This window comes from Cyrtonyx montezumae, unplaced genomic scaffold (assembly GCF_038088225.1).
Source record: "Cyrtonyx montezumae isolate F1298 unplaced genomic scaffold, pur_monq_1.0 scaffold_16, whole genome shotgun sequence".
NCBI classification, from domain to species: Eukaryota; Metazoa; Chordata; class Aves; order Galliformes; family Odontophoridae; genus Cyrtonyx; species Cyrtonyx montezumae.
In genome coordinates this window covers 9,248,287-9,276,101 of record NW_027071892.1, presented here as the reverse complement: position 1 = coordinate 9,276,101, position 27,815 = coordinate 9,248,287, and the positions used below count along the sequence as shown (strand labels likewise).

Sequence of the window (27,815 nt, the reverse complement as noted above, 5' to 3'; positions counted from 1 at the left end):
GAGGTCCGGGAGGGGACGGCTGTACAAAGGGGACGGCGGGGCCGGGAGGTCGCGGATCGTTGTGCCCTTGTGCCCACGTAAGCCCTGAGGTTCGCGGGGCCGTCGCGCCCCTCACTCCAGCATGGCATCCAGCTGGTCGGCCAGGTCGTCGAACATGCTGCCGATGTCGTCCAGGATGCTGCCCGTGCTCTTGGCCTCCGCAGCAGAGCTGGAAAAGCGGTGGGCACCGGTCAGCAGTGTGCACTGGGACCAAGCAGACACCTGTGCCCTGTGCCACGGCCCTGACCCACAGTGGTCAGCATCCCCAGTGCCACCACAGCCCCAGTGCCCTGTCCATGGTGCTGTCCCCAGCGTCACCACCACCACCAGCCCATCATACTCCATCCTCCCAGTCGCCATCCCCACGCAGCCCAGAGCTCCCTGCCACGCACCACATCCCCACAGCCCTTACTCTGCCTCCTGGCTGTCCTCCTGCTTGATCTTCTCCTCCACAGCCTGCAGCGCGGCAGCCAGGGACGCGCTGGTCTCCTCCAGCTTCTGCTGCACCAGCTCAGGGCTGGCGCTGTCAACAGAAGGTCCGGCGATAGCGGAACGTGGCGGTTTCACCGGCACCTGCTGGGGCTGAGCGCCGGGAGAGAGGGGCTTGGCAGGGCTGGAGCAGAGCGAGGGCGGTGTGCTGGAGGGCTTGGCACCAGCGCCCAGCTGCCGGGCAGGGGATGGAGTCGGCGTGGAGCTCGCACTCACTGACTGGATGGCGGCGTGGGGCTTAGGGGGCTTTGGGGCCGTGGGGGGTGGCGTGGGCTTGGGGGATACCGGGGGTGGTGTGCCGTGGACGCGCTTCACTTCTGTGGACAGAAGGCAAATGAATGGGGTAGGATGGCTGCAGTGACAGTGCAGTGCCCCAAGGGGCACCCCACAACCACCCATCACCATCCACCTACCTGGGCTGCCTGGGCTTGGGATGGGCATCTTTTTGGGGATGGGCACTGGCGGACCGGGGACCTTCTGTGCTGGCTGTGTCAGCACGGGCTTGGGGGACACCGGAGGCTTGAAGGGCTTCTTGGGCTCGGCGGGCGGTGGGGTGAAGTCAGGGCCTTCGGGGCGGGTGGCAGGCGGTGGAGTTGGGGGTGGCTCAGCCCCACTCAGCTCCGAGGCTGGCCGCCGCTTGACAGTGCCGGTGCCATTCTGGTAGACGGCAAGAGGGGTCGGCTCCAGCGCCGGCTCCTTGTCCTTGGCCTTGGGCCGGCGCTTGACGGTGTCAGACTCAGTGAGGATGAAGCGGACGCTGTCCTGCTGGCTCTGCCGGGCACGGATGCGCCGCTTGAGTGTCGCGCTGGCCTCCACCTTGGCCAGGTCCCCATGGCGGTGAGCCAGGGACAGCCCTTCACCCGCCTCCACCCGGGCCGGTCCCAGGGCGCGTGGCCGCTGCTTGATGGTGAGGTTGCCCTCCTCAGCGAAGGGGATGGTGTCTGGAGAACCACCGCGCTCGGTCCGCAGACGCTCGCCGGGCCCATCAGCGCCTGTCTCGGAGCGCACACTGTCGGCACGCTCGCGGCGTGCGGCCGCCACCAGCCCGGTGACGGGACCGCTGATGGTCCGGCGCCGGTTCACCACCTCCCCGTCCAACCCAATGGCCTCCTTGTGCTTGACGGTGGCCAGGACGGTGGCCACACGGGCACGCTCAGGGCTGCCCGGGGGGGCTCCCGGCTGCAGGTAGTACCCGTCGGGCCCCTTGCCAGGCACACCAGCCCCAGGTGGCTTCTGCAGAGCCAGCGCCCGCGCCCCGCCTCCAATGGAGGACATCTCCAGCATGGCTGCGATGCTGCGCACGCTGCCGGCGCTGCCCGTGTCCACGCTGCCACCCAGATCGCTGGCACGCCGCTGCTCCTGGCGGCTCTCCCCCTCAGTGCCGGGGGTTCCGGCGGCCCCCTCACCTTCACCATCCTTGGGGAAGTCCTCTGCCATGCCAGCGCTGGAGATGGCAGAGCTGGAGCGCTTGGGTGGTGGTGGTGGGGGCCCCTTCTTCTTGGGGCGGATGGCGAAGGACTGACTGCGGTTGACATTCTTGTCACCGCCGGGAGGTGCCCGCACTGAGTGGCTGCGCCCCACGCGTCGCTGCACGGTGGCATAAGGCCCCGCGTCGGGCACCAGCAGCTCATCCCGCTCCTGCTCACTGTCAGAGGCAGCGTAGCGGTTCAGGCTGTGTGCCCGCTTCTTCGGCCTCCCTGGTTCCTCCTCACCCTCACCTGCTGGGGGGAGGCACAGCACCGGCACTGAGACGGGCAGGACCGGCACTCCCGGGGGGACCCCCTCACCATCGGTGGGCTGCGGAAGGACGTAGGCAAAGCCACGGTGCGTGGGTGACTGGGGCAGGGAGCGGGGCGATGCGGGGCGCTCACCCGGCGGCAGCAGCTGCGGAGTGGGCTTCACCTTGGCGGTGGCGTGCGGTGCCGATGGGCCTTGTGGGGAGGGTGGTCGCGGCTTGCCAGGGGTCTGGGGTGGGGTCAGGTGCCCGGCGGCGGGCGGGAAGGGCTGCCGGGGTTTGCCGGGCACTGGCGGAACACTGGCACGCTTGACAGAATGGCCGTGGCGTGGCTGGCGGAGCTCCTTGGCTGGTGGCACCGGGGGGCCCTCGGGAGCCCCCTCTGCCAGGTACTCCTGGCTCTTGGAGATGGTGGTGGTGGCAGGGGTACGGGGGCCATCACCCAGCAGCTCCTGCGAGCTGCTCATCTGCCTGGCGCGGCCGCCCAGCCCCGGTGGTGAGCGGTACCCAGGGGCCGCAGGGTTGGCTGGCTTCTCGGGCGTCTCCTCGGGGCCTTCGCCCGTCATGGCCACCTGCAGCTCGCTGCTGAGCTCGCTGTCCTGGAACGTTGTCATCTTGGGTGATTGGCACTCAGGCGGTTCGGGGGGTGGGGACTCAATGGCCAGCACCTCCGGGCATGCTGCCGCCTTCCTCTTCAGCGTGCCCGGCTCATACTTGCCCAGCTCAGCCCTCTGCAGCTCTGCCAACTTCTTCACCGCCAGCATCAGCTTCTTCTGGTGGCCTGGGGATGGCACATAGCATCAGTGCCAGCCAAGGAACCGTGGGCCGCCGCAGTGCTGAGGCACTTACCCAGCTTGGTGATGCCGATCTCCTGCAGGTCCTCCCAGGTGATGTCAGTGATGAAGTCGATGTTCTCGTAGCCGTTCTCCACCAGCACCTTGTAGTACTGGGACAGGCCAATCATGGAGAGCCACAGCGCCAGGTTGGCCTGGGGGTATGGGACACGGCTCAGTGCTGGGTGGCACCGCACAGTGACCGCTCTGGATGTGGCACCATCGCACCCAGCCCCGCGCAGCACTTACCGGCTTGTACTCAGGCAGCCACTCGGGGATATTGAGGTTATTGATCTCAGAGGCAATCTTCTTCCTGTGCCCCGGCTTGGTGACACCAATGGCTGTGAGGTCCTGGGGCAGAGAGGGGAATCAGGATCACCCTCCACAAGCAGGTGGCCAGTCCCAGGGGCACCCCCATGGCCTCACCTCTGGCGTCATCCGGCTGATGGTGGTGATGTCGTAGCCAGCGTTGATGAAGTTGGGTGCATAGAGCTGCAGCTGGAACTTGCACAACCACTGATACACAGCCTCTGAGCTCTAGAATGAGAAGGGAGGCGTGGCTCGGGGCAGCCTTGGCACAGGGACCTGTTGCTCTGGCCTTGGCACAGCCCCTGCACACTCCATGGGCTGTCCTGCTGCACATTGGCCTCAGCTCAGAGCTGGCACCACAGAAGGGCCACGTAGCCCCTTGGCTTGGGGCATCCCATAGGCACAGCACTGCAGTCAGCACCAGAACCAGCACCCAGAACCATGCCAGCACTGGTGGCTGTGGCACAGCTCTGCCCGCAGCTGTGTGTGAGGGGGTGGCTGTGCCCAGGCCCCCCCATCACTGTGCACTCTGCAGGGCACCCAGTGCACTTCAGTGTTCCTCACTCACCTTCCCCTCTGATGGTGGCTCCATCTTCTTCAGCTGCTGCTCGGTGGGTGGCTGGGGTGCATAGGGCGAGCTGGCCACACTCTGCGACCGTGACGAGCCTGCTGGGGGGGGCAGCAGTCAGTGGGGGTTGGCTACAAGGCCGTGCTGCTGAGATCCTGCTCAGGTCTTTCCCAGCACATCCCTGTGCTGCAGCCCCCAGGGCTCTGCCTGGATGAGGCAGGGAGCACAACCCCTGGCAGGGGAAACAAGGCCAGGACAGGCAGAGGAGAGCAACATCCAACCCCCCCACAGTGGGGTGCCCTTACCTGGGCTGTGCTCCCCAGGATGGTGCCAACCCTGTGCTGCTGGTGCTCAGTAAGGCCAGCAGGCTGTCCCCAGGAGGCTGTGCTGTCACAGAGGTTTGGAGGGTACCCAGGTCTCCCTGGCCCCATGTCTTGGTGCACACAGCTCCCACAAACCATCGCATCATTGGGGCATTAAGAGAACAGTGCTCACCTTGGGTAGCCAAGTAGGGGCTGAGGGCCAGAGTGTTGTGATGGACCCAGCAGGAGGCAGACCCCTCCCCAGAGCTGCTTTCCTCATTTGCCCACGTGCCCCAGGCAGCAGCCTGAGGTCCTGCTGCCCAGAGCCATCTGTGCCCGCTCCTCCGGACGTGCCATTGACCCAGGGCTGAGCTCAGCCTCACTGCAGCCAGGAGACCCAGCAGACTGCCACGAGCTGCCCCGTCCCCATGCACCCCAGCACAGACACCCAGGCACCCCTTGGCTTCCATCCCACGGACGGTGGCTTTCAGCAGCCTGGGGGTGACAAGGTTTGCCCAGAAATGTGAACCTCATATCTCTAATCCAGGTAAACAAGAGCATTCCCTTCCCCTTGCTGGTAAGTGCATCTTCCTTGTATGTAACTGCGTGCTGTGTGAGCATCCTTCTCTGCGTGTGTGTGCACGCGTGCATCCCTCTGGCATCCTATTTGTCCATGCATCCTCCTTCTGTGTGTGTGTGTGTATGTGTGTGTGCACCCCCAAATCTGTGTGCATCCTCCGGGTGCCCACATCCCCCCCCTCCCAGCTGTCTGCATCTCACTTGCGTGGGCACCTCCTCACATGTGCCTCCCTCTGCCATGTGCCACCCCACCTCATCCGCCTCCCACACATTTGGGCACCTTCCACCCCCTCCCCAAAACCTGCACACCCCCCCCTCTCCACCGCCTGCACCCACCTATGCGCGCACCTCCCCCCTGCAGCCTGAGCACCCCCCCGGCACACGAGCATCACCCGCCTGCATCCCCCACGTGCCTCCCCCAGCCCGGCAGCCCCCGGCCGAGCCCCTGGGCGGTGAGACAGCGGCAGAGGGGGTGGGGGGGCGGGGAGGGGAAGGGGCCGGGGAGCGCTCTCGCCCCACCGCCCGCCCGCCCCCCCCCCTCCCCTTCCCCCGCGGTGCCCCCCACTAACCGAGGCAGGAGAAGGCCTGGCAGCAGCCGAAAGGCGAGAGAGTCATTTTTTACCCACACGTTTTCTTCTTTTGCGCCGGGTGCCGCGGCAATAAAAAAAAAGACAAATCACTCAGCCCACGGCAAACCCGCGGCGGGGCCAGGGCTCCTCCTGCTCCCAGCAGCCGGGCCGGCAGCACGCACCTGCGGGGATGTCCTGCGCCTTGGCCGGCCCATCGCCCACGGCAGCATCTTGCGCAGAAGCCTTCTGGGAAAGGACCGTTGCCAGCAGCTGAAAAACACCCCGGGAAGGGGGGAGAGCAGGCGGCAGTGAGACGAGCGGGGAACCGGGGGGTGCGCGGCGGTGCTGCGGGGAGGAGCGCGGCGGATCTGGGTTGCGGAGGGGAGAGCAGCGCTCGCGGCACATATGGTGCTCGCGGGTGGTGGGAGCCTGCGGCACCGCCGCACCCCGAATGCAGCCTGGGGAACGCCGGAGCGGGCTGCCAGCACGGCAACCCCCTGCACGGTGCGGCCGTGGTGGCCATCAGCGTGGGGGGGCACACGCGGGGCTCAGCGCGCAGCTCCTCTGCGGGGAGGTGGGCTCGTGGGGCTCCTCGGGATGGGTTGGCGTGTGGTGGGCATTGCACAGTGTGGAAAGCTACGGGCAGCGATCAGTGTGTGCTGCAGAACGTGCATCATGCAGCACAGCGTGCAGTGCGCAGGCAGCAGCGTGCACAGGGCAGCAGTGTGCAGCGTGGAGCTGCCGTGGGCAGTGTGCAGATGGCGGTGCAGATGCGTCCTCGGAGAGGCAGCAGAGATGCACAGCTCTGGGCTTGGCCAGATGCTGCACAGGTATGGGGGCTGAGCTCAGTGAGCAGCCAGCACGGGGTGGGAGGGGTGGCAGGGTGGTGGCAACCGTGCTCCGCGGCACGCTGGATGCCAGTGGGATCTTGCAGCACCAAGTGGAGCATTAGGCTCAGCAGGGACCCTGCTCAGGATGGGGTCACAGCTGTCAAAGGAGCAAAGTCCCACCATGAGCTGCTGCTGCTGCTGCTGCTGGAGCCACGTGTCCCTGCGTGGCAGTGCACAGCCTTACCTTGACGCCCTCGGATCCGGCGTGCAGGGCGTGTGCCCCACTGCCCGTGCTCTGCCCGCTCCCTGAGCTGCGGGCTGAGGCCACGCTGCCCGTGCTACCCAGGCTGCTGCGGTCACCACCTGCGCAGGGGGAGGAGATGCCATCAGGGCACTGCACGCAGCCACGGGGACACCGCAGTGCGGCGATGCGTGCTGCCCCAGGGACAGGGAGGGACGTGCCCACTGTACCTGTGAAGGGTTTCCGCAGCACCCAGATCTCCTCGGTGGGTGCGGGCACGGCCGATCCACCCTGCGATGGTGACAGGTGGGACGGGCTCATGTCGGCCCCACGGGACCCTTGGTGGCAGAGCAGAGAGAGCGGTGTCAGGAAGCTGTGACCTGGCACAGGGGGCTCGCAGAAGTGTGGTGCAGGGAGAGGCAAGCCCTGGCCCCAGGCCCATCACCACCGTACGCAGGGGACAAAAAAACAGTCAAGGGTTTTGGGGGATGCCGGCGCTGTGCTTCAGTCCTGTCCTCCTCAGGTAGTGACCATGAGCACATGGCCAGAGCTAGGGCCTCATCTTGCCAGGCAGCAACCAAGGACAGACCCACAGCAGGAGTTAGGGAACAGGGACCGTGTTGTCCCTGTGCACAGTAGGATGGGGACATGACCCACTGCAGGGGACAGAAGGAAGCAGGGTGGACTCAGGCAGTCCAGACCACAGCCCCCACCCCACTGTTCCCAGCACGGCTGTCCCCATGTGGCCACTGCACATGTGGGGTTGTTGCAGGACCAGGCACCAGGGTGCTGTGCTCCCCAAGGTGCCCCACAGCAGTAGTTGACACGGGGGTGACCCAGCTGCAGTGATGAGACCCAGCACCATGCACTCCAACCCACCCCAGAAGTGCAGCTCCATCAATGCGCTCCTCCATCACTCCCTCCAGCCCCTCTGGGTTCCACTCACACCAAGCAGAGCTGGACCCAGCGTGGGGATGGACCCATACCACCCCCCTGCAGCGAGGCCAGGGTGTAAAACAGCATTGCATGGTGATGGAGAGCGGCCCTGTGCTGGAGCTGTGCCCAAGCTGCACCCCAATGCCACTGCAGTTATTTTTATTCATGAGACCACTTGCCCAGCTCCCAGCCGAGCTGGAGCACAGGGCAGATGGTGCAAGGTGATAAACTCACAGTAGGAACGTGAGCGGGAAGCCGACAGCCATGGTGCTGCCGGGCTGAGACGTGCCCACTGTGTGTGCCACAGCCACAGAGAGCTGGGGCTCAGTGCCACCCCCCGGGAGAGAAAACCTCGGGGAGCAGCACTGTGTCCCCATCCTCATCGCTCTGGGAAGCCACAGGCGTGGCCCTGTGCTCCTCCAATACACCATTTGTACATTGTGCAAGCACCCCCAGCCCCAGACAGCCGGCAGCAGCCCCTGAGGGCATGGCACAGTGTGCCAGCACAGAGGCTACGGCCACAAGAACCCCCAGATCCATATCTGCTCCCCAGTCACGCACCCACACCAGCAGTGCCCGTCACCTGCCTGTGCCATGGAGACAGTCCCAAGGATGCAGTTGGCACTGCCTGTGTGGATCCAGCCCTGAGAGCACTGCCAGGGCAGTGCCAGCCCCGCTCCGAATGCACAACCCCAGCCCTGTGGGTGCTGGACACACCCGGGAGGGGATGCTGCAAGGGCAGGGGCTCCTGGCTCCTGCAGTCCCCTCCCAGCCCAGCACCAGGAGGCTGCAGAGTGTTTTTGGGGGTGGATGCAGCGGGTGGGATAGCATAGGATGGGCAGAATGCACACGGTCAGGGGCTCAGTGCCACCTCCAGAGCTGCCCACGTGACCGGGGATACCAGGGATGGGATGTGGCTGCAGCAGGGTGACAGCAGCACTGCGAGAGGAGCGGGCAGCGGAGGGGCAGCTCTGCATGCACGCGTGCACACACACACACATGCACACACACACACACACACATGCACACATCTGCATGCACACGCACTAGCACACGCCCGCATGCATACACACGGCAGGCACCAAGGCACGGGAGGGGGAGAAGCCGAGCAGATAGAAAAGAACAGAATAGATACACACTTCAAAAGGAAAGAAAGAAATCCATCGAGAGAATGAAGCGAGCGGTGAACTACCTTGTCCGTAACGCGGCTCGTCGGCACTGCTAGGGGAGAGCCTGTGATAGCCAAAGGAACTGAAAAGAGTCTGATGGGAATGTGGTGGTGGAGGTGGAGGTGGAGGCAGGGAATGGAACGGATGGGACGAGGCGTCACCGTTTAGCACAGCAGCCCCGTAAGCCGGGAGCGGGATCTTTTGGTACTGTTGGGGGATTGTTACAGTCTCCCATGAACCTGATAATAAAACATAACAAGAGACAAAATGAAAAGAATCAAAATAACAGAGACACGTTCGGCACCACTAAAAAGGAAAAAAAAAAAAAAAGAAGAAAAAGAAAAAGAAAGGAACAAAAGGAAGAAAGAAAATGAAAAATTAAAAAAAGCAGCTAACAAAATAAGCAACCAAAGAGACGTGGAGGAGGCAGAACCGAGACCCAACCAAGAAGGAGCCAAGCCACAGAGCAGCAGCAGAAAGTGCACAGCACAGGGCAGGGCACGACCCATGGGCACAGCCTGCACCCCACTGCCCCACACCTCACACCGACACTGGGGGACGCCGAGTCCCCACGGGGCTCCCAGGACACTGCATGTCCTGATGTGGGAGCAGGGCTGCGAGGGCAGCACTGCTGTGCCAAGCCCCAGAGCAGCCCCTGTGCTGCCTGGGGCTGCCATGAGTCCTACACCCTACAAACACCACCACAACAGAGCCCAGGAGACACAGGCCTCGTCCTTGTCTCTGCAGCACTGGTACTTGATCCATTCCCAGCTGAGGGGGCTGTGCAGCTCAGTCAGGCCTTGCTGCCCTGGACTTCACTGAAATGCACAGCGTGGTGACACGGGGCAGGGGCAGTGAGCTGGTCACTGCAGCACCTCTGAGTGCATCACAGCGGTGCTGTGCCTGCACCACCGCATTGCTCCCGGCATCGAGCACAGCCACAAGCACCCCAGGGAACCACGCACTCCAACAGCATGGGATGGGGTCTGGGAGCCATAGGGCAGGGAGCAGCTTGCTCTCCCGGAGACCGTCCCTGACCATGGATAATTCCCAGTGGGGCAGTGCCAGATCCCTGGCACCAACGCCCAGCCCTACGTGCAGCCACTTCAACTGTCCCCGGTTACACACTGAGCACCATGTTGCCAAACCACCGTGACCCCCCCAATACACAATCCCCATGCACAGATAAACACCACCCACCCGACCATCCTGGGGTACTGAACCCCCATACACGACGAGTGCACTGAGCCTTCACACAACGGGGGCCTCTGACCCCATACAGCAGTGTGCCCACACAGTGGAGACGCACAATAGGGGCACCAACCCCACGCACCATGTCCCTCTGCGTTGGGGACACCGACTTCATACACACAATGAGGACGCTGCCCCTTGGTTCAGCAGCAGCACCACACCCCCTGAGCCCCCAGCCCAACAGGAGGGTCCCCAGGGCTGGGCTGTGCCTGGGGACACAGGTGGGGGAGTATTTGCCTGTTCGCTTGCTTATGGCTTCCACGAGGCTGGAGGGGAAGTAGCCCACGCGGTCATTGCCGGTCCGATTGTCATGGATGCAGCCCTTCCAGCGCCCATCTGCGTGCTGCTCCAGCACCTGTGGGCACGGTGTGGGTCAGGGCAGGGCTGTGCCCCCACCTGCATTATGCCCCCCCAACCCTGGGCAACCACACTCACGGTGATGACGTCTCCGGCTTTCACATTGAGGCTGGTCAGGTCATAGTTGTTGCAGTAGTCCTTGACAGCCCGCACCTGCAGTGCAGCTGAGGCATCTGTGGGAACAGAGGGCAACGTTGGTGGGTGTCCAGTACTGGGGTCCCCCCCCCATGGAGGCTCTCTGAGGGTCCTGACCTGTCCACCCAGCTCCCTTACCCCGCAGCATCTGCTTGATCTCCTTGCTGGCCTGGCTGGTGGTGAACTGGTTGACGATGTCCAGAGCTGTTTGGTTGTATGTGTTCCGGACATGGGCATTGATTCCACTCTGCAACAGCACAGAGAGGGCTTGGGATGGCACACAGCTGGTTGAGAGCCCTGGGGCCACCCCAAATGGAGGGAGACATGCTGCCATGGGCACAGATTGCTGCCCTAGCCCCCCCCACCAGGAGGTGCCATCCCAGTGGGGTCAGCCCCTTTCTGCAGCCCTTCCCTGGGACAGCAGTGACAGGAGGGGTCCCTTACATCCAGCAGGAGCCGCACCACGTCCGTCTTGCCACACAGGGCCGCCTCATGCAGGGCTGTGCCTGCCTTGGTTTGCCGGTTGATGTCGATGCCAGCTTGCAGCAGGAGCCTGAGGGTGCATGGGGAGATCAGCAAAGGGGGGGAGGGGATGGGACAGGCACTGCCCCGCTCCACACACACTGGGGCACCCACCGGATGATGTCGATGTGGCCGTTCTTGGCTGCCAGGTGCAGGGGACTGGTGCCATTGGGGTCGGTGGTGTCCCCCGGCTTGGGCTCCAGCAGTGCTGCACACATGTTGCTGTTCAGGAGCAGTTGGACCACCTGGATCAGCAAACACAGACGGAGCAGGGCTGCAAAGATGGCTCTGCTGCCCTGGGATGTTCCCCCCCAGACCCGGGACAGGAGCGCCCTACACTCGGTCAGCTCACAGGACACAAGAGCAGGAGATGCCTGTGCTGCAGTCCCTCCCCACAGCTTCCCCATGCCACCCTACAGGACCCACCACCTCAAGGACCCCAGCACCCAGATTTGTTTTTCAGGGGTCCCAGCTAGCAAGGACTTACCCCAACCCGGCCAAACTCGCATGCCAAGTCCAGAGGCGTCTTCCCTGAATTGTCCATGATGCAGGGGTTGGACTGGTGCTGCAGGAGCATCTCAGACTGCAGGTGAGAAGGACCAGGTATGGTGAGCACAGGGCATGAGAAGGGGCAGGGAGGGCATCACAGCCCCACCACTGTCCCCTGTGCCCCACTACTGTCCCCTCCTGTGCCCCACCGCCGGTCCCGCTGTACCACATCGTAGTGCCCGTGCTGTGCTGCCAGGTGCAGGGGGATCTGTCCCTCATCCGATGGGATGTTCACGGAGGAGCCCGCCTTCAGCACCATCTTCATGGGCTCCTTCTTGCCTTGCCAAGCCGCATAGTGCAGGGGCCGCATGCCTGCAGGTGAGGAGGAGAAGCAGCAGTGAGCCCTGCAGGGCACAGCGATGCATCTGGGCGGACTGCAAAGGGGGCACAGGACAGGGGGGCATGGGGCAGGACGCCGGGAAGGATGCAGCTCCCATGTCATAGCAAAGGGCATCCTTCACTTCCCACCCCAGTGTGCTCACAGCCAGGCACAACCAATGCTCTGCCCTGCACACCAGCCCCAGGATGGCATGGCCGCAGGCACTCGCCTTTGTTATCCTTGATGTCCACCGCAGCCTGCGCCTCCAGCAGCAGCGAGATGAGCTCTGTGTTCCCATTGAGTGCTGCATGGTGCAGGGCAGAGAACCTGCAGACCGGACTCAGTGTCAGGTGGGGCTCAGGCACTGTCCCCGTGGGCTGTCCCCTCCAGTCTGCACCCATTGCAGCACTCAGGGCACCCACTCTGCCTCCTGCCAGCCCCCCCATGCACACCTCTGCACTGTGCCCTTGGTGGGAAGGAGCTGCCATAAGGGCCAGCCTAAGCCAATCCATATTATTTAGCTTTATTACCATTATTTAGCATTAACTCTGAGAGCCTCAGGACTGGAGGTGAGGGGCTGGGCACCACTGGGGAAGCGTCTGGCACCAGGGAACGCCTCCCCACTGACCCACTTCCCCCAGCCTGGCCCCAGCAGCACGGCTGTGGGCAGCAGCAGGGGAGGGGCCCAGGCTGCCAGATGGCCACGGTGCCCCTGCCCTGTGCTGGGAGCTGGGGAAAGCCCCTCACCCCTCTGCGTCCCACTCTGCTCCCACCCAGCAGGCGCTGACCTACTTGCTTCTGGCAGCAGCATCCTCTGCTCAGCTGCACCCACAGCCCCACTGCTCCAGGCAGCGTCCCCGTCCCATTCCTGTGGTCATCCTGGTGCCACCAAAGCAGGGGATCTGCTGACCTTGAAAGCTCCTTGCCCGAACAGTGGGCAGTGAGCGGCAATCCTGCCACCAGCCCATCACTGTGACCCACGGCTGCACAGGGTCGCGTCCCCCTGCCCCCGCTCGGCAGCACGGTATGGCACTGCTGCCCCTCTGCCCGTGATTCCCCATCCTCTCTCCGTCGGACGCCGCAATGAGAGCAGACAGCTCGCTCAGGAGGCCGATCCCCAGCGTCTGCCTGGAAATGTCAGCGTTTTCCGCTCCAGCGCCCTGCTCAAATCGGCTCAAGATGGTGCAAATCACAACAGCCCCCCCCACCCCCACCCCCACCGCCCCTGGGCTGCCTCAGGGGCTTCTCCTGTACATGGCAGGGAGATCTGCAGAGCTGTGCAGCGCCCTATGAGAGCATGGGGTCGCCTGGGTACCAGCAAACGCAGCAGAGGTGGGAAACTGAGGCACAGCACTGGGACTGCTGCAGGGCTGCGCCTGCAGGCCCTAAGCCCATCAGGAGCCACAGGCAGAATGCAGGCTCTCCTGTACCACCCCAGCCCCTGCAGGTCTTGCATAAAGGGGGGGCCATGGGGTGACGCAGCCCCCAGCCAGCCCATGCAGCCGTGTGCCTGCCCTGGTGCTGCCCAGCACAACCACACATTGCTCACACACACAGCCACGCTTGCATGCACACGCACTCTCAGATACACATCTGCACGCTGGGGTGCACCCATGCACACAGACACGTGCCCACGTGTGGGCTGGCAAAGCTGATGAACCAGCAGAGATAGGGAACGGGTGCTTCCAAAGCATCACCACCACTCAGGGCATGAGGGGCAGGGGTTGGCAGAGCAGGAGCACAGCATGTCAGTGCCCTCCAGCCCTCATCTCTGCTGTACATGCAAAGCCACCTGCACATGTGCGGTCACGCTCATCTGCACTGCACCAGGGAGCCCAGCACACCTGCACAAGATCTCCCACTCCCTGCACCCCACAGCACGCACATCCAGAGTGGGGTCACACTCACCCATCAGTGTCCTGGAAGTTGACGTTGACTCTCTTTGCTGATCCGAGGAGCTCTGGGAGAGAGGGAGAGCAGACAGCACGTTAACCAGGAGGCAGAGGTGGCACAGCTGGGCATGGGGTGCACTGGGAAGGGTGACATGTCTGCTGGGGGATTTTACCCCTTCTTCCGTAAGTTTTGCTGGATAAAGCCCAGGGCCAGATGCAGCACAGGGCTGTGTGGGACTGCCCCAAGCTCATGGGCCGCTGCAAGCAGGAGGGTTGAAGTCCAGGCAGAAAGGTGGCCATGCACAGCATTTCTGAGCAAGGGAAAAGCTGCTCCTGCAAGCATCAAAATGCCCAAAGCAAACAGCAGCACAAGCTTCTCCCACCACCACGTGCTGGCAGTCCCACAGCTGACAAGGGGTTTCCCTCCTGTTTCCTCACCCACAGGACCCTGCCATGCCCCAAACCCTGTGGTGCTGCCCTGCCTTCCTGTGCGCTGCCTCGTGCAGACCCTGCCTGACTCCAACTGAAGGCCTGGGAGAATGGAGTCCCTTGCAGCAATCCAATTAGCACAGTGAGGAGGGATGGAGTGAGATTTACATGAGATTTATCCACAAATGCCAGTCAGGCTTTTCAGTGAAAGTGCTCTTCCTTGTAAAAGAGCAGGAACACAACAGAGACAGGGAGATCTAGGGACATGGGACACCTCCAAGCTCAGCTGTGGCACCATTCCCAGGGCCACCAGGAGGAGGAGGGAGGGTGAAGGGCTGGCTGAGCTGCGGCCCTCCAGGGCTGTGGGGGTACAGCCCAGGGCCCTGCAGCCAGGGGAGGAGGAGCAGTGACCCCAGACCACGGGGTGCCCACGTCACCCAGTTGCAGCCATCCCCATGTGCAGTGCAGTGAACAGGCAGCAGTGTGTCCCTCTGCCTCAGGGAAATCGTTTGCTGAGGGCTGTGGGCAGAGAGGCTGCTCCTCTGCCTGGGAGCACAGCTGGACACGGCTCTGCAAGGGGTGGTTTTGGGTGGGGAAGAAGAGAGCACCACGGAGGAGCTGCTGGGTCCTTGCTTGTGCTGCAGGCTGCAATCCTTATCAGCACCCGAACTCAATATTCAATGATACGGCACAAAGGGCTGTGTCAGCACACTGGGCACAGCGGGATGCCCGCCAGGTGCAGGCAGTGAGCAGCTGCTGCTGGCCCACTGCAGGGTCCACACATGCCAGCGGCTCGGAGTGGGGTCCCAGCCCCCCCAGGGCATCCTGCTCTGTCACCAGGCTCTCTCAGCACCCACCAGCACACTTTAAGGGGTCCAGAACTGAGGCTGGGGGGGCTGTACCCCCTTACCTGGAGCAGCATTGTGCCCTCAGCTTCTGCCCCTTTCAATCACTGCAGAGCAGGACAGGTCTCACCGCAACGCAGGTAAAGCCAGTGCTGAGCAGCCAGAGCCTCTCCTGGCACGTAAAGCCCTGATTGAATTTTAAATCCCAGTCCGTGTGGCGCAGATGGGGCCAGGCGCATGCAGATGAGGCACTGGGGATGGGGACCAGGCTCTGCCATCTCTGCCCACAGCCAGGGCTGTGCATGGCGCTGCCCCACGTGGGCCCCACAGCTTTACCCCAGCTACCTTCCCCCTCCCTGCATGTCCCATCCCTGCAGAGGGAGGGATATGCGTGGTGGATGGTATCAGGCTCTGGGAGAAGTTTCTCGCTGCCCACACGGATGCTGCCAAGCTCTGTGTGCCCCCGCTCCCTCCTGCGCTCCATCAGCCGCCAGACAGCCCAACAAGCCGTACATTTGCTAACAACAGCGCAGCCCGGGGCCGATGGATGATAGATAAGGAGGATGGCTTCTGAATAGCAACAAATAGCAGCTCCCATCCATCAGGTTCACAGCATCTCCTCCTGGCACAGTGTGACCAGGCGGCTGCAGGATGGGTTGGGAGCACCGCAGGGTCCGCACGGCATGGGGAGGGTCTGAGGCCCCCAGCACACCCCAGCCACACCGCTTGCCCTCTTCCCAAAAACCGTACCATTGCAGCATGCCCCCCACAGCAGGGCAGCACCCTTGCCCTGGCAGCCTGCATTCCTCAACATAGCAACAAAACCCTCCAGCAACAAATCTCCACTGGTGCAACCGGACCCACATCCCATCCCAGCTGCAGCAGAGTCCTCAGCACTGGGGCCGAGTGGGTGCCCGCCAGCCCAGGGCTGCCGCCAGGCTCCCCAACAAAGGTGCCATTCAGGGCCGGTGGAGAGGTGCCCAGGGCTGCTTCCGCTGCCCGCTACCGCCCCAATGAGCTGCTCCTGGGAGAGGGGCCGAGCCACCCTGCGAGATGCAAATCATGGGCAGACAAAGGCAGCGGGCTGGCACGCAACGCTGAGTCCAGTCTTCAGCCCTGGCCCCAAGATGGGCCCCGCTCGCAGGACAGAGGGACAGGCGGACAAGTGGCAGCAATGCCTGCCCTCCCCCACAGGCTGCTCCCAGTGAGGGGCTTCCCCAGGGGACTGACACTGCAGGGTGCAGCAGTGATGCCAAGGTGACGCTGATCCCTGTGCACCCCCTTTTGCAATCCCAGCTGGGATCAGCACAGGCTCATTTCCCAGTCAGCAGCTTCTAATTATCTCCTATTAAGACCCAAAGTGCCTTCTTTAAAACCAAATCAGGGATGCAGCTCCCTGAGGATGCAGCAGCCCAGCCTCCAGCTGCAGGCAGGGAGCAGCAATGCCGGTGGCATGAAGGGTGGCTGCTGTCATTGCTGTCCCCACCCAGGCCGGGGTTGCTGTGGCTGCATGCAGGACCACGCACAGTGACAGCCCTGTCCCCACACAGGGCAGTGCCACTCCGTGCCCACGCTGCACTCCCAGCTCTGGCCAAACCAGCGCCGGACGAATGCTGAATAAACCAGAGCAGAGAAACTCTTCTCTCTGCACCTGCAGAAGAGGCTGCCACTGCCAAAATCTGTTTAGCACTTCAATAAATGCTCGTGCCAAGTGCTTAGTCAGTGACTTCCAGCCGCGCAGCGGTTTGACTTTCGTTAAAGCTCTGGCAGCAGCCTAGCACCCGCCTCGCCCCAGCAGGGCTGCAGCAAGCGTGGACCCCAGCACGGCTGCTCGGCTTCAGACAGCTGAGAGACAGCTCGCCCTGATGGGACAACATCCTCAGATGGGCTGCTGGAAACTGGAGTGACTGCAGGTGTCCATGGGGGGAGCAGCTGGGGGAGGTCCTGTGACTCCCTTGGTGCACCCCCAGTTGCTGCTGGCAGTCAGGTGCCCGCTGGCACAGGGATGGATCGCATGGATGATGGCTGGCACCCCTGCAGCCCCTGCCATGGCCCCAGATGGCAGGAGCTAGCGCAGCTTTATCTCCGATGGAGAAGCAGCCCTGCACCTGCACTGGGGTCCTTACCAGACAGGGGCTTTGCACCAGCAGTGGGGAGGGCAGGGCACGCAGAGCACCACGCCAGCTGGGAGCACCAAGGTTCCCAAGGGGCTGTGAGGAAAACCCTTGAAGGCACGTGGCCCCATAGCCCTGCAATTATGCCCTTCTTATAATGAAGATGCATGCTTAACCAGTACAGATGCTGTGCTGGCTCGCAGTTGGAGATCCAGCCAACAGCACATCCTGGCATGGGGCATGGCAGAGCGGTGCAGGAAGTTTAGCACTGCACCTAGAGCATAGCCGGGTGCTCACTGCTGCCAGCAGGCCAGGGCAAGATGGGTGCTTCAAGAGCAGGATGGCACCCCATGCACACTGCCAGATTTGCAGCCTCAGCCATGGTGCAGGATGCACAGCCTGCTCGGAGGGGGTAAGACACAAGAGAGCTCATTAATGGCACAGAAGAACGAGGAAAACTCCAACTAACAAGAGAGAGAGGAGAAGGAGCAGAGAGCACTGCCAATTAAAAAGAGTGAACACAAAAGGCGATGGGCAGGTGGGGAGGAGAGCACAGCTCTGCACAGCCACTGAGCCTGCTGCCACCTGCCCAACATCCCCCCTGCATCCAAGCAGTAATGGGGAGCACTGGGCACACCCGAGTGCTCAGAGCTGCCCAGTAGCACACCCTGTCCTTGTGACACCCCGCGGATTGTCCTGATGATGGATATGCCATGCGGGAGCACACAGCTCCCTGGGCCTGGCTCCCCACGCTCCCTCACCCCACGGCCCAGCAGGTGATGTCAGTGCACCGTGAAGCAATGTGGGGACTTGGTGACATGGGGCAGGGCAGGACCCTATCAGCAGCTCCAGGAAAAGGAACTGTGCTGTTCCTGGGATCCAACGAGCTCAGCATGGCCGGACCATCTCCAGCCAGAGATTGCTGCGCACGCAGAGAGACGCAGACATCTGCCATAGACACCGACTATAAACAGAGTCTGCTGCGTGTAAACACCGCCTCGGGGAGCTAATCCCAGCTACTACTCTCATAAATGCCTTTACTTAAATGACGGGATCACAGTAGCTAAATGCACGCTTGGATTCAGGGCCCAGCAAGCAGGAACCGTCCTCCCGCCCCACGCGCTCCTGCAAGGCAGGATATGGTGAGCACAGCACGAGCAGATGCATGTGCAGGGCTGGGTTTACAGGGTGAGCCATGCTGCCCGGCCCCAGCACCTGGTCCTATGCCAACTGCACCCCAGTGCCACTGCTCTGGGCACCCCAGAGCTGCCTGTTCCCCCTGGGGTGCAGAGGGGTGATCACAGCACGCCAGCTCATGGGGAGCAGGCGTCTGCACCGAACAGATGGCTCCAACCTTCACTACATCAACATCCATCTAATGAGGGAAAGCCAGGCTGCCCCTCTGCCTCCCCACCTCAGTGGCCTCTAATGAGCCTGGAGTGATGGGGTGACCCTGTGGGTTCCCATTGCACCATTTGCCCACTCCCTGCCCAGCCACATCGTGCCAGCACCACGTCCCCATCTGGAGAGCACGGCAGTGATTTCAGAGGGTGCAGGGGGATCCTGCAGCAGCATCGCTGCGAGCTGCCAGATAAAGGAAGCATCCAAAATAGCTGCTCTTAATTATATCCTTGCTGACGAGTGCCACACAAACAACAGGCGCTGAAAGCTGGCGTTGCACGAGGAGCCCTGGCAAGAGCCGTCTGATTTGCTCTGTGTCACTGGGTCCCCACAGGCACACGCATGGGCTTGTGGGGACCCCGTGGAGGTGCCAGGGCTGGGGCTGGAGAGGAGTGGGGAGGCTGAGCCCAAGGGAGACCACTCCTCACTGCTGTCCGACAGCAAAGTGAGTGCTCTCCTGCAGCCAAGGTCGTGCCAAGCACCGAGCCCCACGCTATGCTGAGATGCTAATGAAGCCATTATCGTCTTCAGATCAATGTTGATGGTATAAATAATGCACCGGGAAGCTGGCGGACCTCTGATGAGGCGTGATTGTAGCAGGGCTGCGTGGGAAGGGGTTGCCTGGGGCGAAGAGACAGTGGGGCTGAGATGGATCCATTGCAGCTGGGCACCGGGTGCCCCTACAGCTGGATGCCAACTGCCCTGCACATCTGCACATCCACTGCTCAACACAGCTGGACACCTCAGCACCCACCACAGTGAGACAGCTGTCTGTCACAGCTGGGTGGACATCCGTTGCACCACAGCTGGGTACCCACTGCCCATCACAAACTGCTGCCCAAGCCCCTGGGTGCTCCATCGACGTGTCACCATCCCATTCTCATCCTGGTACAGCGACGCAGTCCAGAGACAAAGCATAGGGTGCGGGAGGGCTGCAGGGGCTGCAGCATGGCTCTCCCCCAGGGAAAAAGAGGCCCAGGGTGAGGGCGAGGGGCACTGTGGAGTTGTGGGCACTGATTGCTCCGGATGCCCCGGCCATGGTGCGGAGCCCTCCCCAGGGAGCCAAGAAATCTGCACTTCAAAATCAATAGGCCGTGGCAGCCTGAGTCACGGTGCTGCAGCAGCACAGGGCTGTCCCCTGGGGCCAGAATGAAGCAACTTAAATGCAGCTTTCAAGAGGCAGCGGGGACTCCTTTGTATTTTCTTTTTTTATAAAAAGGAAACTTTCTGAACCAAAGGGAGGAAGGACGGGCTGTCCCTCCAGGCTGCCAGGGATGGCACCAACAAGGGAGGACAGCACACAGGGAGAGACGGGCGCAGGGGAGCACGGGAGCACCAAGCCAATGGCTGGGACCAGATCCACCGCCTCGACCACAGCCCCCAGCAAAACCCAACAAAACCCGGGGCCCCACACAAGACCCCACACTGCCCATCAGCACCAGCTTGTGCTCAGCAGTGGCCCCACCAGCATCCCTGCTGCCACACATCGCTGGGCCCTATCCTCACCTGACCTCCACTACGTGCCAAGCAGCCCAGCTGAGACACACACCACAGTCATTCCCATTGCCCCCCACTCACCCCACGTGGCTGCAGCCACAGGGACAGCAGCATGGAGGTGGCAACAACACTGCAGGGGCAGCAGAAGGGCTCAGTATCAGCAGCCCCGCGCCAGCAGCACGCCCACCCCCAGCTCCGCTCAAATCCCTGCTGGTGTCGTTTTCATGGAGCCTTAATTGAAATCCATTCTCCCAGCTCCAGGGTGATGTTAAACAGGTAATTTTCAGTAATCACACCGGCTGGAAGGAGTTACCACCAACATGCCAGAGCTGCTGCGCGGCACGGGACTGGAGGGCATGCACGGGTCAGGGAGGGGGAGGCAGAGATGGGGAAGGCACCGGCACTGCATGGGACAGACCTAGTCCTGCCTGACCCCGTCCATGTCCCCACACCTTCTCTCAGCCCCTCCCTCCCTTCCCAAGAGTGAGGAATACCAGGACCCCCACTGGGCTGCAGGAGGGGACTGGCAGCTTTGTGCACCTTAAAGTATCATTAACTACTGAGCAGTGGCTTTCACCTGGCCTCCTACCATCCAGCCATGGGCATCGCCGGGAAGCAGAGGGCAGCACCCATAATTGTGCATGCAGAGAGCACCGCTGCAGGGCTGCGACCCGAGCTCCCAGACCATGCACTGATACATCAGCCTTGGGGTCTGCACTAAACACAGCACCCACAGTGCCCTTGTTTGTCCCTGTGCACACAACACTATGGTCTGCTTGTGCCCACTGCACAGCATGAGGACGCACAGCCGAGCTGCAGCAGGGGCACACTGCTCCCGACAATCTCACAGCTCTGCACACATGGGCAGGGCCCAAGGACTGCTCCCCAGAACAGCACGTACTGCAGGGAGTTGGTTTGGGAGCTGGGGTGTGAGGGCTCAGTGAGAGAATCGCGAGGTGTGCAAATGCTGGAGTAGAGACAGCCAAAAGAAGAGCTGCTGCCGAGCAGCACGGAGCAGTGAGGAGCACGCCATAAACAGCCCAGCTGAAATGCAGGAGCAGGGCAGGTGTTGCTTTGTGCACGCCAGCAGCAGTGGAACAAGACCTCCATGGGCCTCAGAGAGGAGGCGGCGCGAGCCGGGCCCCCGACAGCCACATCTGGAAGGGATCAGCCAGCGGCTGCTTCTGCTGCTGAGTGCTGGCCCCAGCGTCGAGCCCCATGCCAGACCAGGGCCACAGGCATGCAGAACACATGGCTGCAAGGGGCGAGCACACAGGCACGCACTCACACACTGCACACGGATGCATAGAGTTGCACAAGGGTAGGTGATGCACATGGATGCTGATGGGCACATGCATGCATGCACATCCACACACGTGGGCAGAGCAGAGCCGGTGTGGAGCAGCCAGCCAGCTGCAGGCGTGATGCTCAGAATGGCAGCACCCACTGTGGCTACATGCTGACCCAACCTGCACTATCTCCAGCTGATTGGGAGCCACGCATGGCACAGCACTGGGATCCCAGCAGCTCACAGCACCCCAGTCCCCACGATAGGGACAGCTGTCACCACGCAGCACAGTGACCTTGCTGGCAGGGCCCAAGGAGAGGCCGCTCCCCACAGCCCTGCACTCCCCTGGCCACGCAGCTCGCACCAGGCACAGCACCCATCCGTCACAGTGCCACAGCAGCAGGCTGTGTAGGGATGGTGCTGCATCCCTGCCTTCCCATTTTTCAGGCTGATTGCTCCTGTCGCTGCAGAGCCCAGTGTTAAACACCTCATTTTCTACTCCCATATTGAGTTGGAAAATACTATTAACATTTCATTACTGCTTAAAGATCCTTCTCAGCCTGGCATGAGAACCCACCCATCAGCAGCACCAGTCCTTGCCCAGGCATGCTTTGCTGTCCTGCACATGTCCCTGCTGCAGGAGTGGACAGAGACCAGGCAGAGGTGGCTGTTGGTGGAGCACACCAGCTCGGTGACTGGCGCAACACAGAACACTCCTCTGGAGCAATGGGACAAAGCAGGGACAGAGCAAGAGAGCAGCAGCATCGGAGCAGAGCACAAACAGGTTTTGACTCCCAGCCTCCTTTCCTTGCCTGCAGGAGCCTGGCCCAGCAGTAATGCAGACCAGCCATTAAACATCAGCAAATCCATTCTTTAATGCTCTCCCTACGGTGCTTTGAAGACTCGTGAAAGGCACCTTTAGCTTCCCTGCGTGGCAAAGCGGGTACAGAGTGGGTTTATGGCGAGCGTTCAGCAGGAAGGGCAGCAGTCCCTGGGACACACAGTGTTCCCACACCTGCACCAACAGGAGCAACGTGGCAGCTAACACCCAGGTACAGCCCCAAGCATCACTGCCCTACACCATGCACCCCACAGCTCCTGCCTGCCACGTGCTGGGGACAGGCACAGCCTTGGGCATCACCACTGCGAGGTCAGACAGTGGGGCACTGCAGGCACAGGACAGCAGAGAGGGCTGGTGGCACCCAGGCTCACCAATCCATGGAGAGGATCATTGCATTTCCCAGTGCCTGGAAGTGGAAGGGAAGGGTTAAAGGCAGAGCAGCCAGAGCAGGAGAGAGCCAGACGCCAGGCTGGCTACGGGAAACCGCACGGCGGCTGTGGATGGAGAGTTGGGGCTGCATGCAGCACCCAGCCCCATGGCACTGCTGCAACCCCAAGAACTTCACGGCATTGCCAGGACCCTGAGCCTCTGGTGCCCAGCCTGGTCCTGGCTGTGCCCAGAGCTTTGCTCCACCACTGAGCATTGTGCTCCAAGGGGTGCGGTGGCACAGTACGAGGTCCCTGCAAGGGAAGCACCCCGAGAGCCCCAGCACAAAAGGCCACCGGCCTGTCTGCTGCAGAGGGCTAATTGGTGTCACACCAGGTGAATTCAGGGCTGCACGAGGAAATCCAGGCCAGCACAGGAGCCCGGGGCTGGGAGCGGGCTGCTGGCCCACATTCCCTGCTGCCCAGGCCCTGCAACCGGCCCCAAAACAGGAGCAGGAAGGGAGAGCTTGTGCCGGCAGCTTTGGCCCAGCCAGAGAGAGATGCAAGAAAATGTAAAATAAATACATGTCACCCCGAGCTGAGTAATAATCCCCCTCTGGAAGGAAACTTGGCGCACGCCGGCGTGCTCCCGGCTGCCAAGTCCCTGCTCAGAGCAAGGCTTCACATGCAGTTATAAACCCTGAAAAGAAGTTTATAAGGGAAGCACTGACACCTTATTAAGCATTGCAGCAGCGGGAGCCAACCCCGGCCCCTGCGTTGGGCACGGGCATCTTCCCGTGGTCCTTAACAGAGGACAGCATCCCACATGGCCATCCCCACAGCACACAGGGGATGTGCAGCAGCAGGAGCTGTGAGCAGCAGCCACGGATGGGGAAGTTTCCTGCGTTGCTGGAGGGCTGGGGGGAACGGGGCTGCTCTGGCAGCCGCCGGCCACGCGAGCCCTGTGCACTGCACCACAATTGGATTTGCAGCTGCCCTGCCTTTTACTGCATGGAAATTGAATTGTAAAATGTCAAAGACATTTCCTAACTGCGCCATATTAGCCTGGTTTTATTAAATACTGTTATCAGAGGAGATTATTAACGCAATCAGATGCAGACAAAAAAAAAAGCAGAATTAACTGTCCACCTCTCAGGATGCACCAAAGGGCAGAAAGCTGTGCCCTGGGTCTTGGGCATGGCAGGGCTCAGAGGGAACCCTGGAGGTGCCTCTGGAGGTTCCTGCCTCCTGACCCCTTCACATGGGACCAGCAGGTGAAGCAGTGCTATGCCTGGAGGTGCCTGGTGCCACAGGAAGGAAATGTGGGGCAGCATCGAGATGCTTGCTGAGCCCCAGCTGCCTCCTGCTCCCAGCATCTGCCTGTGCTGCTTGCTGCCCCATGCACCAACCCACACAGAGCTGCCCAGCTCCTACCCCTGTTGTTTCATCCGTGGTCCTACTGGTGCCACAGAGGCCATGGTACAGATTGCAGGTGACAACACAGTCACGCTGCTGTCCAGGACAGAGGAACTCTGAGAGCTGTCCATGCCCCAGGGCAGTGGGGTCAGGCTGAGCTGGGCCCCCTGGTAGAGAGGTGTAGGGAGTGCTAAGTGCTGAGCCCTGTGCCCATCTCCCTGAGCCTGGGTCCAGATGTCCTGGAGAGAGGGACCCAGAGCACATGGGGATATGAGCTGGAATATCTGAGCCACACAAACCTGCTGCATGTAGAAGTGCTTCACAGAACCCGCAGCCCAGCAGGTAGGAGAAGTCATGGCAGCATGGCCCATCCCGCAGCTCAAGGCAGGGGCCCTACAGAAGCCATTTCCAAAGCAGATGAGCCCACTGTGGCAGCAGCGTCGCGGAGACAGAGCCCACCTTTCCAAAACGCCACTGCTGGGGGTCCCCTGCACCAGCACCAACACAGCCCATCTCCTGGTGCCCGGTGTCCCAGGACAGAGATGCAGCAGCAGGACGGACCCGGCTGGGGACACCTCGGGCTCCCATCCCACCCCACAGCACCCAAGCTGCGGACAGAGGCGAAAACGCCAAGTCACGACAATTCTTCGAGGTAGCACCGGGGGAGGAGGGGACAGGGAGGGAAACAGTTTGCTGCCAAATCCCTGCATCTGATTTGCGTAACTTTCAGACAACCTCATCAATTATGGATGCCCGGGAAGCGAACGCGGTCCGCGCTGTGGCCGGCACAGGCCCCACAAACTCGTACTCCACTCTGCTAAATCGGGCCCCACGTCACCATGGCAACCCGTGTTAATTCACGCAGGGATTTTTAAAATCTCATTTATTAAACCCCCACATGAATAGGATATTATCCAGATAACAGAGCTAGAGTTACAAATCTTCCTGGTGCAGAAGAGTGTGGGGAGCGCCCGAGGTGCGCGTGGGAGCTGCACGTGGAGGGGATGGGCGGTTTGGGTCACCCCGGTGGTGCTCTGCTCCCCAGCTTCGCTCCTCCAGTGGGGCTGCTCGTGTGCCCCCACACCAGGAACATGGCACTACAGGTTGGGTTCTATGAGGAGCAGGAGCCACAGCACTGGGGCCCCTGGCACAGCTGGAGGCATGCGGCTTGGCTGGGCATGGCACAGGAGGGTGTTCAGCCTCATGGGATGTCCCTTGTCCCCTTCCTGTGAGCCCAGCACACAGTGAACTGCTCGTCCCCACAGCCACCCCAGCCTGTGGGCTCTGCAGAGGGAGATGCAGCAGGGCTGGGGAGTGATGAATGCGATGCAGGAGGAGGTGGTGGCACTCCAGCACCGCTGCCCGTTGCCACAGCAACACCAACTGGGCACCCAGGCCATGGGGTTTGAGAGGGGAGTGTGGAGACGGCGTGGTGGGTCACACACAGTCCCATTACCACACACCACTCTGAGGACATGGAATCAGCAGCACCTGAAGTGGGTTGTGATGAATGAGGCTCACAGCTGGGGCTCATTCCCTCCCTGCACAGGCACTCGACACTGAAAGCAACAGCAGCAATGGGGACATGGCAAGCACGATGTTCCTATATGGCACCTGGGCACGGGGGAACCCATGCCAGTCCTATATAGCTATGGACATGGGGTCACAATTGCTGTCCTGCATGGCACGGAGGGGACATGAGAGCCACCACACCAGCCCTGTTCAGCACTGGGACACAGGGAGTACCACGATGCCCTGCTCAAACTGAAACCCCACTGTGCAAGAGGGGAAAGCACACAGCCCTATATGGCACTGGAACCATGGGGGTGCCCACATTTGGGGTGCACCGGGAGGGAAGGACGCAGGGCACAGTGGTAATGGAGCTGTGCGCTGTGGTCCTGTGCTTAGGGACAGCCCCCAGCCCCGCACACCAGGCCTGAAACCTGCGGCTGCATCAGCGCCATGAATAATTCAGTCCCGGGCGGAACGCCTCAACAGAGCCGTGCACACCGAGCAGAGACTCCGCGAGCCACACACACGTACACAGCGAGACACAGCTACACCCCCGCAGCCCCACGCACGGGGGGGCACACGCAGCGGTGCGCACACACCGGGGTGTACAAAGCCCCGACGCAGAGCTGCACGCGGGGAGATACCCGTGGAGACGCATCCAAACACCCCCACACAGAGAAACACCAACACAGACGCATCCCAGCACACATATGCCAGGGCACACACCGGCACACAAACACAGACACGCACCCAAACACAGGCACACACGCACACCCGGGCACGCACGTACAGAGCACAGCTGCACACACGTAGGCACACGCAGATGTGTGCAAGCGCTGGCAGTCCCAGTGCACACAAGCACACGCTGTCTGTGCACACGCATGCATGGTCCATGCAGACACTGCATGCACACGGATGCACGGATGCCCCCAGCCCAGCCCCGGAGCCGCAGCCCCTCGCCGTTCCCGATCCCCGCGTGCTGCTCCCGAGCACAGGACAAGGGCAGCCCGGCCGCTGCCCGCCTGCCCCGGGCGTGCCGGAGCCGCTGCGGGGCTGTACCGGGACCGCACCGGGACCGGAGCCCGCACAGCCCCGAGCCCCGCGCAGCGCCCGGGGACGCTACGCCGTGGGCTGCCCCCCCCACGACCCCCCCACCCCCGAGCCGGGCCGAGCCCCCGGGACGCCGCCGGGATTGCCCCTGGCCCCCGCCCGCCCGCGGTGCCGGGGATGGGCACGGAGCGGCTCGGCCGGGCCCCGGGAGCAGCGGGTGGGTGCCAATGCCTGGGGAGGAGGGGGGATGCCCGCGGTGCCGCCGCCCCCACCCGGCCCGGCCCGGCCCCGCGCCGCGGCACTCACTGGCTTTGCCGGGTTTGGGCCTCTGCAGCAGCTTCTGCACGGCCGCGATGTCCTCCGCCTTCACCGCCTGCACCAGCTCCTGGTCCTTGCCCATGGCTCCGCGGCGCCGGAGCTGCCGGCTGCGGGCTCACGGCCCGAGCATCCTCCGCGGCTCGGCTCGGCTCGGCTCCGCACGGCGCGGCGCGGGCCCCCCTCCTCCCAGTCCGCTCCGGAGGCGGGGGGCGGCGGCGGCGGGCGCCCGGGGCGGGGCGGGGCGCGGTGGGGCGGGGGGGGCACCGGGAGCCGCACCGGGGCGACCCCGGGGGCGATGCGGGAGGAGAGGGGGGAGCCCCGGGAGGGGCCGCGCGGAGGAGAGGGGCCGCCCCAAGCGCGCGGGGAGGGGTTTGGGCTGCACGGGGGGAGGAAGAGAAGAAGGAGGAGGAGGAGGAGGAGGAGGATTGGGAGGAGGAGGGGGAGAAAGGCGCGGGGGGGCCACCCTGGTGCCTGCGGGCGGGGCGCGGGGATCCCCTCCCCGGAGCGGGGAAAGGTGTCGAGTCCGGGGGAGGTGGCAGCAATCAGTGCCCCCGGAGGGGGGGATATAGTGCGGCCGGAGCGGGGCGAACCCGCGGCTCTGCCCGGCAGCAGCACCTCCCCAGGGCCGTCCCGGCTCTGCCCGACCTCCGCAGTCACCGCCGCCGGCCCCGAGTGGCTGATAACGGAACCGGGCTGAGCAGATTTCCCATTTCGTTAAATAAAGACATGATTGCCGCCTAATTTTCCACTGCCGTGGACGTAGTTGCTGGTAATATACGTCCCCGTGCTTTTTTTTTTTTTTTTGTGTGTGTGTGTGGCTAAAGTGACCGGGACATGAGAGGTGATGGGGGATGTCTGGCTATATGAGGATGCTGCAAACAGGCTCAGAAATGGGGTGACGATGGTCATCAATGTGCCGATGGTGTCTGGTCAGAGCTGAACACAGCTCCAGCAGCACAAAATCATACTCAAATTTCTGCTCTCCCGGGTGAGTTACTGCTTAAAAACCTCACTAAGGGCCCAGCTCTGGCAAAAATAACCTATATACAAACTTATTTATACATATATAAATATTTATGTTTATATGTATCAAGCGCCTATCACCTTACTTACAA

At 62.4% G+C, this 27,815-nt stretch overlaps 1 protein-coding gene across 1 annotated transcript; it reads right to left on the bottom strand.

The window, feature by feature from the left end:
• On the bottom strand, nucleotides 1-26,787 carry CASKIN1 (CASK interacting protein 1). Its single transcript, XM_065732764.1, has 21 exons — nucleotides 26,689-26,787; nucleotides 13,641-13,692; nucleotides 11,962-12,059; nucleotides 11,580-11,725; nucleotides 11,352-11,447; nucleotides 10,979-11,109; nucleotides 10,787-10,895; nucleotides 10,481-10,589; nucleotides 10,286-10,380; nucleotides 10,088-10,205; nucleotides 8,623-8,838; nucleotides 6,725-6,832; nucleotides 6,498-6,616; nucleotides 5,606-5,693; nucleotides 3,974-4,071; nucleotides 3,523-3,633; nucleotides 3,346-3,447; nucleotides 3,113-3,251; nucleotides 942-3,044; nucleotides 452-845; nucleotides 1-208 (listed from the first exon to the last, which is right to left on the bottom strand). The coding sequence occupies exons 1-21, from the start codon at nucleotides 26,780-26,782 to the stop codon at nucleotides 112-114; spliced, it is 4,623 nt and encodes a 1,540-aa protein (XP_065588836.1). The 5' UTR covers nucleotides 26,783-26,787; the 3' UTR covers nucleotides 1-111.
• Between the last annotated feature and the right edge of the window lie 1,028 nt (nucleotides 26,788-27,815).

Excerpts from the sequence above, each read along its gene's own strand:
- CASKIN1 (XM_065732764.1), bottom strand. The coding sequence starts at position 26,782 with ATGGGCAAGGACCAGGAGCTGGTGCAGGCGGTGAAGGCGGAGGACATC. Across the intron at positions 12,060-13,640 it reads AACTTCCAGGACACTGATGG|GTTCTCTGCCCTGCACCATG; the intron begins GTGAGTGTGACC and ends TCCGGTCTGCAG. Across the intron at positions 11,726-11,961 it reads GGACATCAAGGATAACAAAG|GCATGCGGCCCCTGCACTAT; the intron begins GCGAGTGCCTGC and ends CCTCACCTGCAG.